The sequence below is a fragment of the Bidens hawaiensis genome, unplaced genomic scaffold, assembly GCF_021521415.1.
Source record: "Bidens hawaiensis isolate Kalapana, Puna unplaced genomic scaffold, B.hawaiensis_p1.1 tig00017357_1, whole genome shotgun sequence".
NCBI classification, from domain to species: Eukaryota; Viridiplantae; Streptophyta; class Magnoliopsida; order Asterales; family Asteraceae; genus Bidens; species Bidens hawaiensis.
Window position 1 is genome coordinate 383,032 of NW_027492631.1, and position 18,899 is coordinate 401,930.

Genomic DNA, 18,899 nt, shown 5'->3' on the forward strand with positions numbered 1-18,899 from the left:
ATTCATTTGTAATGTTCATACATCTTCGATGTATAATATTCGTACCTTTATTTTTTGACCTGACAGTACGCGCAATATCCGAAGATCGTTCGCGTACCGACAAGCAACCATTCATATCCATCACATATATCACATATGGCATACACTTATCACTTAGGATAAATGTATTAACAACACATCGAGTATGCACACAGCCCCGAAAACATAACACATAAATGGGGCTAGAAACTCACCTGAATACTGTTACGCTCTCCGTTAATAGTTATTCCCCTCTTGAGCTGTGCACGGCTAACTGTATAATATTTACACGCATCAATTAGCTACTACTACTTATGTTGCGTTTCTATCTTTATATGACCCACAACGAACGGGGGTCCGGGGGCAGCGCCCCTGGTAGCGGGGTTCTAGGGGCGGCAGCCCCTAGCGGGGTCCAAGGGGCAGAGCCCCTGGCTGGGGTTAAGCTGCCAGGTCAGATTGGAAAAATTTTATTTTCGATAACTGCCTTAACACATTCTCCATTAGGTTTTTAATTTATTTTCTAAACGAACCTCACCTCAGGCGAAGTTAAACCTTAGGCGAACTTGGCTTCAGGCGAAGTTAAACCTTAGGCGAACTTGGCTTCAGGCGAAGTTAAACCTTAGGCGAACTTGGCTTCAGGCGAAGTTAAACCTTAGGCGAACTTGGCTTCAGGCGAAGTTAAACCTTAGGCGAACTTGGCTTCAGGCGAAGTTATCCTTAGGCGAACTTGACCGTAGGCGAAGTTATCCTTAGGCGAAGTTACGCTTGAAGGCGAAGTTACGCTTGAAGGCGAAGTTCATCAGGCGAACTTAATCTTGCAGGCGAAGTTGTCGCGCTGCAGATCTGTTTGCCCATAACTCCTTCGTTTCTTAGCCAAATAACTCGATTTTGGTACCCACGGAACCGTATGATCGGCGCCTACAAACCCCAACCATCAAATCGGCCTAAAATCGACGTTTTAGGGGTCCGATTTGGGCAGTTGGGTTTCGGGTCCGGTTAACCCATCCAATCCTAACCATTTTCAGTAATAATAGCTTTGTTAGATTAGTTCTTACCTTACCAACTCAGATCTATCAACAAATCTCGGGTCTCGGCTTCGAATCTAGATCGGTTAGAATGTGTGTGTTTTGAGGGTGTAAGGAGTGTGTGTTAGGGAGTTTGGTGAGAAATGAGATATTTTGGGATTTTGGGGGTATTTATATCCCTGAAATCCCATTCTCATTTAACCTATCTCAATTAACCCAAGTCCATAACCCACTTCCATTACCCGACACTAGCCCGACCCATACCAACTCCTATTCTTTTATTTATTTCCTGATAACCCGAGTAAACTTCCCATCTATTTCAAAGGTAATATACTTTCATGTCATGTTTTGGAGTCTCTCATGAAAAAGTAGAAGTTCCTGATACTAAGATTTGACCATTTAAATAAAAATATAAACTCATCCATTCAAAGTTTCAAACAAAACATTTTTCTCAACATGACACAGGAATAAGATTCTTCACTATAAATGAAGTGTTAGCTTCAACTCTTAATGCTGTAGTTTATTTCAACAATTTTGTACCAACAGCTAGTACTCAATAATACAATTTTCAACCATCTCCAAACCCATTATTAGTATTATTCAAGCTCAAAAACGGGCGAGTCTAAAGCAGAGTATACAAAATTACAAAGAAAAAAAAAACAACCCCCCTCATGTCTTAAACTTCTGAGACAGTTTCTCAACGCCTTCCCTACAATCACCGACAACTCGCTTCACACCATCTTTAACTGCCAAACTCAAGCTGCCGGTACTCTGCTGCAAATCTTGCATTGACCCGTTGACTTTCACCACAACGCCATCTTTGACCGAACCCGCATGGTTCACAGTCTTTGAAACCAGTTCTTTCAATTGAGATATAAAAAATAATACCTTTTCTATCACCATATTTATAATCTCTTTGGATTTTCCGGTGACATTGGCTGCCATTGACTTTAGTTGGTCAACAAGGGTTTCGGCTCGGGTCTCGGTTTCTTCAACTGAAAAGTTCTTCTGAGCATTGACCCATGTAGATTCTGTCATTGACTCATCTTGAAGATCTTTGTCGACTATTACCTTAATGCCCTTACTCTCCCACTGGCTTCTAGCATCTTCTAGAACTTTTGCTTGTTCTCTTGCTCTTTTCACCTCATCTTCGGCCCATGATCTTTATAAAATGTCAAGAAACATTATGTCATTTATCAAATAACAGATCAATCAGGTCAATCGAATTTTGAGTCAAAATTTTTCTAGGGAAATCGTGCATTTTTTGTTGAAAAATTCTAATACGTACCTAAACGTGTAAATTTTCTACAAATAATTTTTTTTATTAAAAACAATTCAAGAGGTTTTATCATAAAAAAATACACTTTGAGTGACTTTCAACCTGTTTCCTTTTTAACCTATTTCTCCATGCACATTAATTTAGGTTTAATAGCAAATACCATTATACTTTCTTACTTTCACAAAAATCCCTCAAACTAATTTTGTTACATTAAAGTTCCTAAACTTGTCTACATTGCATTTGAATATATATATATATATAATATAGGATTAGTATAATTTGAGAACTCTTAAATTATTTAAGAACTTGAAGGAACTCTTAATAACTAACGTTTTTTATAAAAAATTTTGTATGTTAATGTTATTTAAGTGTAGTTTTATCACTTTTGACATCTATATTTACGATTACAATTATGAAAATTAGTTTTTTTACGCATATCTATGTTTTTTTTACACATATGTAAATTTTTATCACTTAAATTTTACACATGTGTAACTTGTGATTTATATATATAATCAAATTTTTTTTTATAAATATGATAAAGCAAGTCTCAAATAATGTTAATATATAAAAAAAAGTTAAAAAAATATTTGGTTTTTAAGAGTTCCTAAAAGTTCTTAACTTTTTTTGAGTTCTCAAATGAAACTAACCCATATATATATATATATATATATATATATATATATATTAATAATGACTTGTTAACTCTTAACTTGTAAAATTTTGTTAAATTGACACTCACAAATACAAAAAAAATTATACGCTCATACAATCTATGGGTAACAAGTCATTATTTATTTTTTGTTTTGCAGGTGCCACCATGTACATTTTTGCCTAAAAATTCTGATATTTTTATTTGACTAGTGTGACAAATATGATTGAAAAAATTTTATTTTTGTGGATAATCGAATGGAGCATACCTGGCCATTGCTAGAGCTTTCCTCTCAACTTCTAACTCATATTGTAACCGAACAATCTCCTGATTTTCAAATTCTGCATCTGCCCTAAGTTTATTTATTCTTTCTTTTTCATATTGTATTTCAACTTTATTACTCAAAATTCCCTGCAATTCTTCTTCGGTTTCTCGCCTCAACTTTGAAAGCATTTCCATTTGTGAATCAACTGCCGCTCGCTCTTTCATTATTTTAACGTTTTGTTCCTCTTGTTCGGCTTTTAACCGCTCCAGCTCTTGTCTTGTTTCTTCCGTTAACTTTTCTAAAGCGGTTATTTTTTCGCGTTCTAGTAAAAGGTCGTTTTCGTAATATGCGTTGATGTCCTTTTGGACTTGGTCAACAAGAGCAGTATGTGCAGCAACAGCCTTTTCAGCCATTGATTCGGCTTCAATGCGTGCAAGTTCTTCACTGACTATATCAGAGGACTCGCCTGTTGCAAGAGCAATTGCAGCTTGGGCCTTTGTCACGGGCTTATCGGGCTGGAATAGCCTCGTGTAACCTATGGAATTACAAGATGAGTCAGGCGGGTTGGGTCACAGGTACTGTTGATTATGGTCATTCAGTAAATCCAAACGGGCAAAGTTGGATTGACACGCAAAGAATTTTTGTTCATTTCTAACTTTTATAAGAGTTAATTACGATACTAGTCACTGTGATTTGGCCCAAATAACCTGTTTACTCTATTAGTTTCAGGGCTACATTTTCTTCTTAATTAAGACTATTTGTTAATTTTTTATTATTTTGAGTAAATTGCACAAATAGTCCTCCGACTATTATATTATTTAGTAAGTTATATAACTAGTCCCTATGTGTAAATAGACTAAAGTGTCCTTCAATTTAACAGAGCTAGACATGTAGAGTTGAGAAGAAAATGAAACCATGGCAACTGAAAATGCCAAAGTGATATTAATGGGCTAAAAAGGTTGTTTTGGTCAAACCACAGGAACTAAAACCATAACTTTCTTTAATAAATAATTGACTTGTTGACAAAACAATACTACTAGTTTACTACAATAGTAATCCAAATCATTAAATGTAGAAGATTGGAAGTAGTGCGCACAAAATGTAGTTGAGATAAAACACAACCAGTTGGACCTTGTCATAGGTAACTTATAAGTAAAGAGGCCGAAACGAAAACTCACCAAAAGCAAGGCTTACTATTCCATTTTCTCCTGCTGATAAATCTGCAATGACTGCGGGCCAAGCGTCTGGATTGATCTTGTCAATGTCTATGAAACCAGAAAGTTGCTGAAGAATCTGTGTGTTGCTATATATTTTTAGCCTAAAAAGTTTATAATATAAAGGAAAGGCAAACTTAATTCATTTTCAAAGTCATATCACCGTTCTGTCAGCTACAGGAAGCAGTCTTTTTTCCAAGGACATTTTCCAGCTCACAAGATCCTGACGAGACAAAGGGCTGCAGAAGAAATTTGTTAAAAAATAAACATTTAAGTTTAAGAAAAGGGCCCAAGAAATGAAACATGGTAATATAATTGTGAAATTATGAAAGTATGTACCTTTCAGGACAAAAATGCAGAGAGCTATCATCTTGATTTGAAATATTCATGTCCCGTTGAGAGAGCTTACTGGCAATGAGTCCTGCTTCCGCCAAGCCTAAATATCCAAATATTTCATTAATTTAATATCATACAATGATACAACTCTATAACTATTGTATTTACCTTGAATGGAAGAGAAATCAGGATCCTCAGGTGTAATATCATCAAATGCAAGTTCAGTAACATTCTCAATATACATTGCAGGGTACACTTTAGACAGACTATTTCTATACATATTAAAAATATTAGCTTTAATGCATATTTATACAATCAAATAATGAAATAAAATTTACCTAGAAAGAGCACTGCTGGCAGAAACCAACCATCGAGCATATTCACGGAGAGTACATAAATCACCGGGTTGAACATCACCTTCAATAACCTAACATCAACCATACTTGATTATATTATTATTAAATACTTCCATACTTGAATATTTTTATTAAAATAAGAGTCAATTACATAGATAGTCCCTGTGATGGTTTGAGCAAAGTAACCAGTTGGGTACTAACATTGAAAAGTTGCATGTTCGGGATTCGTGGTTTTAATTCTGTAACAAGTTTGGGGGGGTATTAACACCTTTTCTGTTAAAGTCTAAATAAGACAGCCAAGATACCCATGAACATTAAAGAACAAAAAATACCCGTTCGGGGCACCGGAAGCAGCCTCTCTATTCCTACGGAGTAGAGGTAAGGTGGTCTACATCTTACCCTCCTCAGACCCTACCATAGCTTTGCTATTGGTGGGATATACTGAGTACGATAATGATGATGATGTATATTATTCTTTTATGGATTTTACATAATCAGTCCCTTTTGTTATTTAGTTATTGGTTTTTTTTAAGCCAAGGGGTCTTTTGGTCAATTTACCCAAATTTAACAGAAAAACTAACAGAAGTTAGTCTGAATTCTGAAACCCCAAGTTGGTTACAAAATCAGAACCACAAAACTCAAATTTGCAATTTTTAGAGCTTAGTACCAAAATGTGTGACTTTCACCAAAATATAATATGCCAAACAAACCTTTAATACTTGCAAAGCTGCCAATGCCTGCCCCTGAACTTGATCAACAACTGCAGGAACCAACACTTTCCCGGGGCCCACTTGCAGAGCTGGCGAAAGTACAGATGGAGCTGGAATGCTTGCAGAAGAAGATATCTTTCCAAGATCCACCGACTCAAAAATTGTTCCTTTAATATTATTATCAAAACTAATATCATTTTTTTCACTTTCAAATGTGTAAGGTAACGACTCCCCTGTAAACACTTGTGTTTCTTTATTGTCAAAGTCTTCAACTTTTGAGCTAATTGGCTCCAGGATCACAGTTACCTCCTCACTTTGTGTGCCAAGAACGGAAATCACGGGTGCTGCTGAGCTGGACTGATCTGAACCGTTTATCACAGTATCTGCCTTGTCAGAATCCGTATCAGGTTTTATCAAGTTTTCATCTGTGACCGAGGAATCTGTAACCTTCACATCTGTCGTCTCATCTTCTAGATTATTATTGCTTTGTTCAATATTCTCAGTAACAAGATTGTTATCTACATTCTCAACCAATTCATCATCAACATTGGGTTTGTGTAACTCAGGTAACTCTTCCTGTAACTCTTCTTGGACGGAAACATTGTTAATCACGTCCCCGTCGTCTATGTTGGTACTTTGGTCTTCATCTTTAACATTATCATTATCAGCTGCAGTTTCATTTTCCTTTTCATCAGGAATATAGTTATCAGTTTTTGTCTCGGCTCCTTTGTCTTCAACATTATCGGTCTGGTCAACAGAAGTCAATGACTCTTCTTGTTGTGTTGTCAAAGTTTCCATGTTTTTTTTCGGCCCTAAAAATCATTTTAATTTAGACTGTTATAAAACTTGACTTGTGAATATAAAAAAGCTTAAATCCTTAATTACAGAAAATATATATTACAAAAAAGCTTAAACTTTGTGACGCGTGAAAATATAAAATCTTAACTTCTTTTGTTTTTTAAGTTAAGGGGTCTTCAAATGTTTTTACCAGATGAACGTCTATTTATAGATATAGTTGCAAATGTGAGTCCACCAACAAGAACAACTCCTGCTACTGCAGCTCCCACAATGCCTGAAAGTAAGCTACAAAAGCATTATTAATGAACAAGAATACCATCTTCAGCAGCAAATGATCATACAAAAAGGTTGCATTTGATCACTAAAATCAAAATTTAGTAGCTTTCCCTGTTGGATGTCGTTACAAATTCAATTTGGGTGAGAAACTTTAAACTAAAAACGTAATTTGTGTCACAAAATAAGATACAATTTCAAGCTTTGAACTTAATTAATCCTCATATAAACAACACTAAAACAAAAGTGCATACTGGAATATAGAGGTGCAAATACCATATTGGTCAAGCGCTAAAACTGGTTACGTTTCCTAACAGGTTTTCGAGTGGAAAATCCCGAACCTAAGTATCCGTTTCCGTTTGGTTATTAACCAGTTAACCAATAATAATCTATGACAATCAACCTTTTTAACACTAACTAAATAAACCTATGTTCGGTTAACCGGTTTCGATGCAAAAATCCCTAACTGGTTCCTCGGTTAGTAGCCGGCTTCGGTTACGACTACAGTTCGGTTTGGTTAGCTGGTTATGATTTGCACCTCTACACGAAATCACGAATATAGAATAATTTAGCTTTCTAATCATCATAATTATAACTTCATTGCAGCCTCAACATACAAAGCATTCAAATTCTACAAAATATGAAGTATTATGCTTAATATAATCAAATCAATAAAAGAATTCAACACAAATAATAATAATAGTAATAATAATAATAATAGACATCATCTCTAACCTCCAGACCATCCATTCTTCTTCGGCGACTCATCCGAACCCTCGGAAACATTATCACCTTCACCGGACCATCCCGAAAACGCCTTAACGGAACAACCATTACTCCTGAACCGTCTACTCACACTCACATTATCTACAGAACCTGAAACACAACGAATTTGATACTCCAGCTTGTGCACATGCATCCGTAAATAGACCGAAGGCGAGGGGTATTTTCGGCAAATGAAGGCGGATAATCGGAGCTGGTATGAGGTTGGAGACCTGGTAGTAATCAAAGCACTCATGGTGTGTGTATTTAATTGAATTGGAATTGAAATTGGGGATTTAGGGTTTTGTGTGTGTGTGTTGTGGTTTAGTTACAGTCACGGAGAAGAAGATAGACCCACAAGGTCACTACTATTATTATTATTATTATTATTATTATTATTATTATTATTCCACCTACTACTCAACTTAGCAATTTTTTCCGATAAATATCCCTTGTTTATTGTGTCTTTAAACATATTTTTTCGTGTTTACTTGTTTTTAACCAAGCTCATGTTTGAAAAAAAAATGACATAATTAGTTAGTGTGTCGTATTCATGTCTAACACCAAAGATAATCATATTTTATCTAGTTTGTATAATTAGCCTAATTGTCATAACTATTTTAGGTAATCGGGATTTTGAGCATTCTCAGCAGCTCCTCTAAAATGACGTAAGAGAGTTTTGTAAATTATAGGTGAGTTTATGAGTGATTGTGAGAGCATTCCTAATAGATTCCCTAAATTATGTGAGGGAATTCTCTATTTTTTAGAGATGGTTAAAAATGGTTGTGAGAGGAGGAGAGATAAAATGTTACTGTTCATGGTTAAATTTGGAGAAGTGTACTGTTCATCTCTATAATTTTTTAATGTGTTTGAAAGTAGCTGTAAGTGAATGAGAGAAAAAAGATAATGATAAAAGTATAAAAAAGTATTATTTAATTGAAAATGAGATATAGTGTTTTTAGTGTAATTATAGAGATAGATATGAAGAATTGAATGGGAATGCTCTGAGTACAGATTATAGGGTGGGAATGCTCATAACCACACCCTATAATTTGCGCTCATAAAACCACTCATAACGACACCCTGTAATTTGCAAAATCTTCTCACGTCATTTTAGGAGAACTGCTGGGAATGCTCTAAGTCCCGGTTACCTAAAATAGCTATGACGAGTAGGCTAATTATAGAGACTAGATAAAGCTAATTATCTTTGGTGTTAGATACAAATACGACACGATAACTAATTGTGTCATTTTTCTTTCAAACACGAACTTGTTTAGAAACAAGTTAACACGAAAAGATATGTTTATTTAAAGACATGATAAATAATGCATGCGTGTTGAAACAAAAGTTGCTAAATTTAAAAAAAAATACATAAATATAACCACAATATAATAATCTATACTCTCTAATAAAAACATACAATGTTTTGCCACTTGTCACTCCCACATTAATCCTCACAATTTAAAACCAATTAAATCTATAAAATCCTTCATTGCCATTTATTTGTTAATTAATAACTATTAACTACTAATTTGAAGGATACAAATATCGAATTAATTAATATCTTGACTGTTTTAAACACTAAGGTACAATGGTTGTCTCTTAACATGCATGATAATGTGTTGTTTTTTTGTATTTTACTTCATAATTAAATATTATTTATTCATCAATTACCTGTGTAGTACACGGGTTTCAAGCTAGTACTTAACATATTTGAAACAAAAACCCATATAGCTCTATCATTTATATATAACTTGCTTTTTATAAAATATAAAAGTTATAAATTAAAAATATTAACATGTTTTTAAACAGGTAGACTTGTTTAAGACATGAAACATGTTCTGCTCAAACCCAAACATATTAACATCGGTGTCGTGTTAGCAGGCCCGTGTTAGAAATTGTTAGTCCTAGGCATCGTGACTTGACAACCCTGAAAGTGGATTAGTTAAACCCACAAAGAGGGGGGGGGGGGGTTGTAATTTCACATGCATGAAGGTGACTTTTGTGACTAGGTTAACGTTGGAGGTTGTTTATGAAACTTTCTACGAAGAATATGTATATTAATTTGACATTTTGTGCAGTGGTGGATATAGACATAAATCTCAGGGGTAAAGTCCAATTTTTTTTTACCGTATTTCATACAATGTAAACGAAACAAAAGTAGAAACGTGATAATAAATAAAATAAACACATAGGTGCAAATTTCCCCTATTCGGTTTTTAAAAGTTTGAAATCGAGCCATTACATATTTTTCTTTTACTTTATCAAATATTTATCTTTAGCACAAATTAAAGTATTGTTCAAATATTCATCACGTATTCGCTTGCACAAACCCGTATTGATAAGTTTCAATTTAGAAAAATATATTTCAACTATTGTGGTTGCAATCGGTAAAACCAACGCTAACTTCAATATTCGATAAACCAAAGGAAAAGTGGTGTCCGGTTTCTGCCATTACACACCCAATTTTATAATTTATCATCTTCATTTAAAGTGTGATAAATGTTGATACGGGCATGAAATACACCATCTTTTTTCATTACTAAATTCATTCGAATACATCTCCGAAAATGCCGCTATCTTAGATATTTCAAACTTGAAAAACGAATCTCATAGATTTAAACCAGACATATTTTCTAACAAACTAGTTGATGCTTTACTGAATTTTTTCCAAGTTCTTGAATTCGCATATCCAAAACCGTATTAGAAACTTCAACATCAAAATGATGATTCTATTGAACATATCTCTTTTTGATGTTTCTTGTTCAACACAAAAGAAAAAAAAAGGTTAATGGTTTTAATTTGCTTTGGGCTATAAACTTTGTTTGGGTTTTATTTGATTTGAACTTTTAAAAAATGATGATTCTATTAAGCCTATTTCTGTTTGAGTCTGTTTAGTTTGATGTTTCTCGTTCAAACAAAAGAAAGAAAAAGTTAATGGTTCTTATCTGCTTTGCGCTATAAACTTAGTTTAGGCTTTATTTGATTTGAACTATTAAATTGGTTGTGCTTAAAACAAATAGGGGCAACGTAATATTTTTTCATGGGTAACGAAATACGAAAACCGACCCAAAAAATAAAAATTTACACTACCGACGAAAAGTTGAGGGGTAGTGAATGCTACCCCTAGTTCTAAGCTACATCCGCCACTAATTTTGTGATAAAACACATACACCAAGTTTATGATTATATACTTGATTTTTCTTGTGCCTTTAATGAAAGAAACATTGGCATTGATCATCCAAGTCTATCATTGCCAGAGCTATTAGTATGCTATTGGCAATCCTCAAAAATCGAACCATCAAAATGAAACATGTAATATGCCTATCTAAGCTCACAGAACAAATTTACGTAATTGCATATCAACTAAACCGTCAATCTGTCATGTGCCACAATTGTTTCTACGATCCATCTCGTACAAGTGCTTAAAATTTTATACCATCTTCTTGTTTTTGTAGGCAATTGCTCTATTATACTACTACAAGACATGTTTGATCATATGTAATTTATTGTTTTGTCATAACAATTTCTATTTTTTCACTTCAACCTTGAGGGATTTATTGCAAGTGAATTGGATCTTTCTTTTCATCCATATGACACAAAATATCAAGGGTGGTACCTATAAGAATAATAGAACAATGTTTGTGGTGCTAGAAAGGCATTCATTTTGGGATCTTTACGATAAAAAGAATAAAATTCTAGTCATTAAGGTTGTTCATGAGTTGAGTCCGAGTCGAGCCAGGGTTGTTTCGAGCTCGGGCTCGAAATTAAACGAGGCAACTTAGCTAGGCTCTAGCTCGATTTTGAAGTTAAACGAGCTTAAGATCGAGCCAACGAGCCAAGCCATGACTCGAGCCGAGCCTAGGTCGATTTTGGCTCGGTTACAAAAGTGATCCAAATCAACTCAGAATATTTCAAATCAATTGTTTATAGCTAGTTTTATTCGAGCTTTTATTAAACAAGCCACGAGCACGAACTTCGAGCTTTTTAATAGCCATATCATGATTTATAACTTGTATCTTGATAGTTGCTAAAGTCATAAAACCAGATTTTTTAATTAAATAGAATCAAATAATATTTCTGACACGTGTCTTATTTCCTTTCTCTCATCTTTCTCTTTAATGTTGCAATTTGTCTCGATGTCAATCAAAAAAAACATATTTCTACACAACTTTTTTAAATCCACGAATAAGTTTTAACGATTTTTCGTGTTAAAAAAGTATTTCAAAATGATTTTATGTCCTTCAATAATTTACAGCTATTTTAAACCTTGTAGATTATAAGTGCCATTGTGTTTGTAAATTAGGGGTGTTCATCGACTGGAAAACAGATTATTTGGTTTATTCACCGGATAACAGATTATTCGGTTTATTCAGTTCGAATTGTTCGGATTTGAAATTTTTAGAACCCTATTCGAAATTCGGTCCAATACGAATTAGGGGTGTTCCTATCCGATCCGAATTCATTTCGAATGGATTCGGATAATCCAAATAACCCAAAATAAACCGTATAACAAACAATCAAACAAACTTCTAATTAAATAAAAATTCAAAATCAGAAAATTAAAATAAAACGTACATAAACAAAAGTCTAATTAAATCCATAATCCATCATAATTCTAACATTTAAACAGTACACGAATAAAGCCAAACTTCAAATTAAAAGCATGTTATTTATTGGGATTCTTCGGATATCCGAATAATCCGAACCATCCGTATATTTTGAAATCACAATCCAAATCCGATCCAAATATCCGAGTAAGAATTCGGATCAGATTATTCGGGTTTCGGTTGCTGTTCGGATTTCGAATTTCCTAAACACCCCTATTGTAAATAGTCAAGAAACCATGGTTATATTGCTCATTTTTTTCTTTAGAAACATCACCAACAGGATGTGAAATCAGAGCAAGAAAGAAGTCGTGCAAACACCGTTTTCTCTTATTTACTCTTATTTATTGGTTAGCGGAACAATGGTGGGTCCCTTAAATTCACGGGTAACAAATTTTTAAGGCCAAAGGAATACAAAAAGAAAAAAGAAGTCGTTTCCAACTATTTTCGGTTCCTTTTAACTCATAAGTTAATATAGAAGTCATGTAATAATATTAAACCAATTGTCATATCCAAAGCAACAACATCATTCTTAACTTACTGAAAGTCCATTTACATGTTTTATGGCTCAAACTTCAGTTGAATGTGTTTTCTCTGTAAGAACCGGTGTCGATCCTTCCCATAACTCCTTTAGCTCCTTTCGTGCCCATGAGATCACAACTATCGGTCCAAGTGTCGATGGCACCTACACCCATCAAATGTTGACCAGATAGTCAAAGTCAAACCACTCGAACACCAATATAACTAGAACCAATTTAACCAGATTGATGCAAATTGCATTTTTATATATGTGACTGTAGTTGGCAATTTCAAATTTCAGCCCATTATGTTTAATCGTTAAAGGGTCAAAAATATGTATAAAGAATAGCTTCAGGTCAAACTGGTCGAAAGTCTTTTAAAGCGTCTTTCATCACTAAAACCTTGTAAAGTAGAATCTCTACAATTTAATACTCGATAAAGTAATATACTCAAGAAAATTAATAATTTGTCCAGTCCCAACTTGGAACCGGCACAAAATGGAACCCCAATCGAGAAAATAATAAAATAATAATTTTTTTAAAATCTCAATGTAAATATATTGGTCCTAGTGAAACTATAAATTAATAATTACTAAAATATTCCAAAATTCTAGGATTGTCTAGTAAAAAATGAATCTATAGTCAGTTGTTATTTTATGAACTTCAAATCTATATTGAGTTCATCTTTAAATCTCCCCATTGCACTTAGGAGTTGAGGCAATGTATTCTCGTATTGCAACAAAAAGTTGTATCATCAGACATTTTATAGCGATCAATCTAGATCTATGTGCATTGAACCTGACAAGTTCATTAATGTGTGAATGTACATGGGAATTTTGAAGGTCCTTGTTTCTGTTTTATTCAAATAGGTAAAGTGAACGGACATGGAAATTTTGAAGGTCGATGCATTAATTTAAGAGTTGCTCACGAATATAAGCCAACTTTTTAAATTAATAATTTATTAATTTATCGATATAATAATAACTCGCTAAATTAATAAAATATCTTGGTCCCAACATTATTAATTTATAGTGGTTTTACTGTATATCAATTTATACAAAGTTTTATATTAGTACTGAAATTACTAACTTCTTGACACTAAATAACATTAGAAAACCAAAACTTTTGGGAAAAATAAGTGTTTCAGTTCAATATAACTCGACATGGCCCATTTTGTCCCATACCAAAAATCACCAGATTTGACTTGTTATTGAAATAATATAACTTCTTGACACTCATTAACATTAGTTAACAAAACTTTTGGACAAAAGTTGTTTCGTGTCAATCCAACCCGGCCCGACCTGTTCGACCCATACAAAAAAATCATCAGATTTGCATTGTTACTGAAAATGAAATAATATAACCTCTTGACACTAATTAACATTGAAAATTCAAAACTTTTGGACAAAAAGTGTTTCAAGACAACCCGGCCTGACCCGTTTGACCCATACCAAAAATCACCAGATTTTTTAAATTATTCAACTTTATCTGGCTCTGGCAAAACAACTACAAGGGTGTTAACAGAAACTTACCAGATATAGAAGTGCTGGTTGTGGAGAATGAGTAAGAATTCCAGCTGCTAATGCAGATATTAACCCAATAGCATATCCACACGTAGCATACCATATGTATTTATACCCCTTTTGAGTTGATACATCCAAAGGATTTGCAACCTCTTTGACTTTTCTATGTTCAAAGCAGAGAACCAATGCCAAAAGCATAGAAGGAATAGCCTACAAAAACAAGCAACTTAATAATAACATATTAACCATAATTAGACGCATGCAAAGTTAAGAGCTAAGAAAAAAACGTTTACCATATCACCAAGACCGAGCATCATGAAATCACTAGCAGCATTTCCGGGTACAATACCACCTAACAAGTTTCTTGGAAACACAATCTTCACAGGCAACTCAAGTTTTTTAGTAATTAATTGCAAACCGGGAAGACTTAAAGAGTTAGCCACTGTATGGACAGGGTTAGAAGCTTGTTGTGTTGCTACCGCAACCATAACATTTGCACCAAAGAACCATTCAGAATAAAACACCCAAAATATATCATACACAAACAAGCAGATCAACAGCATTGCACAAACTTTGATGTTTGGCAAACGAACATGACTCACAAACGCAAAACAAAGCGAAATTCCCAACAAATTGTTCAATATCCAGTGCCCAGAAACAAGCCATGCTGCAACTGTACTCAAGCACATAAACAGTAAACCTGCTTGCATTCGAGTAAACGATTTGGAGCAACAACGAGACACAAACGGGTCAGAAAGCCCAAATTGTGACTTGATATGGGCTATATAAGGTGAGAAGCAAAAGTATAGAGATGAAACTGACGCAATTGCAGTGAAAGCAGTGAGTAATTGTGAAACTGAAGAGAATAAGTAGAACATTGTGAGCAGACTTAATGAGCTCATAACTGGTATCATGAGTGCTTGTGATCTATCCAATGTGATCGATGCTTCTGATAGATCACGGTTTTTTTCCATTTCTTTTCCATAATTTAATGCTCGGAAAGCTGACCCGGATGCCACGGCAACAGCGGTTATAATAAGAATAACTGGAGCTGGCTCCATGAGAAACATAAGCTTCCATAAAGGCTCCATTGTTAACACACTAAACCGCAACTATCAGAAGTGAAACCTAATTCGGTCAGCTGAGCATGTACAGAGTATAATTAGCTGCTACAAGGTATAAATCATTGACAGATCTCCCTGAAATTAAACAAAAAAAATTATAAGAAATCTATGGTTTACCTAGGGGTGTTCATGAAACCGTAAAAACCAACAGTTTGGTTTTATATTTTCGTTTTTTTGTGTGTAACTAAAACCGGAAAAACTGAACCAAACCCATAGATTTTTATTTTAAATTTTAAGTAACTTATAACCGTTTAATGTATAGTTTAACCCAAACATTTTAGCCTAAATATATAACAAGCAATTAAATTATTAACCAACAAATACATTTACTCCCAAGTTCATTACCTTTAGCCTTCTTTTCCGGCTCAAAATTTTCAAGCCTGAATGGCAATTGGCAAAACTGAAAAAACCAAAACCGAACCTATCCACAACCAAAAACCTAAGCAACCGAAATATTCAAAACCGACGGTTTTCTCGAGAACCGAACCCAAACCAAACACCATACAAACCGAAACTGAAAGATAGATTCAAAAGCGAACGGTTTTCAAACAGTCGAAAAGCGTAAAAACCGAAACTGAAAAATTCAAAACCTAACTATTTTCAAAATCTCAAAAACCAGCATTTCAGTTGTTGGTTCGGTTTTAGCCCAAAACCGAACCAACATCCCTACGTTTAGCAGATCAATCAAGGAATGCATAAATCAACTTATTTCAACTCCCTGCTAAAATCAAAACACCTAGGGCACAAAATAACACACAAAAGTCAACACAAATCCGATCTACATCACAAAATAAACACCTAGGGCACACAATTCAACACCTATCTTCATCATCATCATCATAATAATAAGAACACTAGCCGAGCTACAATCAATCGGAATCAATATCGAATTAACATCACGAGCTCGTTCAATTTGAAGTAAAAGTTACGTACACAGCAAGGAACCGATAACGATCTAGTGAAATTGTAAAGTGGCGAGTGAAAATTAGGTCAATTTATTGTGAATCTGAAGGAATTGGTGTCAAATGTGAGGAGACGTTTAAACAGGAAGAAGTTGAGATTGACTCGCACGAGTTGTGGAAGCAAGCTGTGTGTGCACCGAAAGCAAGCAAGCAAACAAGCAAGCAATACCCGTCTTTAGTTTTGTTTTGTGCTTTTTTACAAGGTTTTGCTTTTTGTTTTTTTTAAGTTATTTATCTTTGATATATAATGTTACTTATAAATTATAATATAATTTTTACAAACATATAAGAATGCTTAGGTATTTCTTACGGGGTGATCCAATGGCTAAAGATCACTGTCAGCTGGTCCAACCCAGCCGTACGAAGCCCTTAAGCGACTCCATGTTATCTCCAGTTTCAGGAAAACCCACCCACCTCAAGGCCCACTGGTGGTAAAACTCGGATGCCCTCAGTATCGAACTGGAGATCACAAAGATCCCAGTCTTCTATCATTGAGCCACCAATGTCCCCTTAAAGTGTTGTGAGAATTGAACTTGGGTCTCCATTGAGAAACCCAAATTCTCTACCACTACACCACATTAGAAAGGACAGAAATGTTAATTACAACACGACCCTATATTCAATGAGCTGATTTTAGTGCGGTAAGAGAAAGACTTGATGTTTCATGTGACACGGATTCGATTCCCGCCCCAGCTTTAGTTTCAGAGACACGAGGGTGGTAATAGGAAATTAGACGCATAGGTGGCTTTCACTGGTTGGACGGGGTTTATCTCACTGCACTGTCATGCATTCGATCGAGTGTTCATGAGCGTTGGCTTTAGGTGAAGGTTTTTCCTGGATCAAAAGACGAATGTATTCTGATGTGGTTAACTTAGCAGTAGACCATTTGAAGGATTCATTTGCGGTTAATAATAATAATAATAATAATAATAATAATAATAATAATAGTATAGTGTGTTTGAACTTTAAAGTACTATTTAAAGATTGTTTTAATGGATAATAATAATTGATTTAAGAAACTTGATTTTACACTTAAAACTCATGTTGACTTTTAACGACTTTACAAAAACACAGCTAAACTTCATAGTGGATTAAACCCTAATCCTTTGTTATCATTCATTATCACAAAATTACAACGGAAGTTGATTGTGATCGATTTTGTTTGATTGAAGAACATAAGAACAAAGATGAACATGAAGAATTCAATAAAAAAATGTTTTTCATGTTCGATTAAAGAACAAATTTGGTTATATACTAATTATAAAGATTCTGTTCTAACAACTATATTATCGTATTATAAAACTAGAGCTGATGCGAATACAAATATGTTAATATGGTATGCTAACATTGGTGGTGGCAATTTGTTCATTAGTTGGAAAAAGTCAAAACTTGAGCAGTTACAAGTCTTCTTCAACATCATTTGTAACTTACAATAGTCGCAAAGTCTTATGTTTAGCAGTTATAATTTATCTTCTCACATCAGCTGTGACTTTCGAGACGTAATAAATTCACAAGTCTCTTGCTAAAACAAGGCTTCACAAAACTTGAGTGGAAGCATTAAGTAATTGAAACATAATGTGTACTATTTGGATAATCAGTCAAAGAGCACAATCATCAAATCAAACCCATCATCCTCATCAAACTATATCAACTATTTTGATAAAAATTCTTAGGATTTTTTTAATCCCAACAGATACCTTTTATACACGCCTTTCCTTAAGCGACCGACAAAGATCAAACGGATAAACATGACTAAAATAAACTCGCTTTTTCTACATTTGTTCTCTTCTCTTTGTATAAATCTCTTAAATGGGTTAGTGGCACAAAAAAGTGTTTGTACAAATTCGAATTTGGGTTTTGTTTGAAATAACTTGTTTTACTATTTTGTCTACTAATTTGGTTGGAGTATTGTTAGATACTATTAAATAGTTTATTTGTTAACAGCGAATGCTCTATACAATGTTTGGTTCATTTAGTGTTGATGTCGAAGGTGGGTAGACGATACGGTAGGATTTACAAGTGACTACAATTGTGGTTCGACATGAGGATGAGGATGAGGATGAGGATGTGGATGAGGTTCAAGAGGGGTGGAGAATTGGTGTCGAAGGTGTATGGTTGTGATGGAAGTGATATAAGATTGTTATAGTAAAGCTTTGAGTGGATGTACGAGTGCTGATAAAAAATAATAATAATCTAAAACTTGAGGCCTCTATATGTAAGGGCTTCAACTTTTAAAGTTTAGCGTCATTTAATTTTCAAGTTTGACAAGTAGAGCAAATAATTGATACACTCGGAACTTTGGAAAGGGGGAAGGGGGGGGGGGGTGTTCACTAAAACACACTCCAACTCTAACGTGTGTAATTGTCTGACTCGATAAATCGCATATAAAAATTAAAAATTGTTCATCATATTTGGGCGTGTTAACATCCCAAGATGCATTTATTTATTTATTATTACAAGAGTGCCAATTTAATATT

At 34.3% G+C, this 18,899-nt stretch overlaps 2 protein-coding genes across 2 annotated transcripts; both read right to left on the reverse strand.

The window, feature by feature from the left end:
- Positions 1-1,618: 1,618 nt before the first annotated feature.
- On the reverse strand, positions 1,619-7,973 carry LOC143553762 (uncharacterized). Its single transcript, XM_077043675.1, has 10 exons — positions 7,662-7,973; positions 6,844-6,927; positions 5,856-6,667; positions 5,128-5,216; positions 4,958-5,061; positions 4,793-4,889; positions 4,617-4,692; positions 4,418-4,532; positions 3,243-3,774; positions 1,619-2,205 (listed from the first exon to the last, which is right to left on the reverse strand). The coding sequence occupies exons 1-10, from the start codon at positions 7,942-7,944 to the stop codon at positions 1,713-1,715; spliced, it is 2,685 nt and encodes an 894-aa protein (XP_076899790.1). The 5' UTR covers positions 7,945-7,973; the 3' UTR covers positions 1,619-1,712.
- Positions 7,974-12,771: 4,798 nt separating this feature from the next.
- LOC143553751 (signal peptide peptidase-like 1) lies at positions 12,772-15,529 on the reverse strand. The gene is made up of 3 exons (XM_077043667.1): positions 14,630-15,529; positions 14,346-14,546; positions 12,772-12,980 (listed from the first exon to the last, which is right to left on the reverse strand). The coding sequence occupies exons 1-3, from the start codon at positions 15,425-15,427 to the stop codon at positions 12,864-12,866; spliced, it is 1,116 nt and encodes a 371-aa protein (XP_076899782.1). The 5' UTR covers positions 15,428-15,529; the 3' UTR covers positions 12,772-12,863.
- Positions 15,530-18,899: the final 3,370 nt, after the last annotated feature.

Coding starts and splice junctions, on each gene's coding strand:
- LOC143553751 (XM_077043667.1), bottom strand. CDS start 15,427: ATGGAGCCTTTATGGAAGCTTATGTTTCTCATGGAGCCAGCTCCAGTT. Junction 14,547..14,629: donor TGCTCGGTCTTGGTGATATG/GTAAACGTTTTT, acceptor TTGTTTTTGTAG/GCTATTCCTTCTATGCTTTT. Junction 12,981..14,345: donor AACCAGCACTTCTATATCTG/GTAAGTTTCTGT, acceptor TGATGGGTGTAG/GTGCCATCGACACTTGGACC.
- LOC143553762 (XM_077043675.1), bottom strand. CDS start 7,944: ATGAGTGCTTTGATTACTACCAGGTCTCCAACCTCATACCAGCTCCGA. Junction 6,928..7,661: donor GAAGAATGGATGGTCTGGAG/GTTAGAGATGAT, acceptor GCTTACTTTCAG/GCATTGTGGGAGCTGCAGTA. Junction 5,062..5,127: donor GCCAGCAGTGCTCTTTCTAG/GTAAATTTTATT, acceptor TAATATGTATAG/AAATAGTCTGTCTAAAGTGT.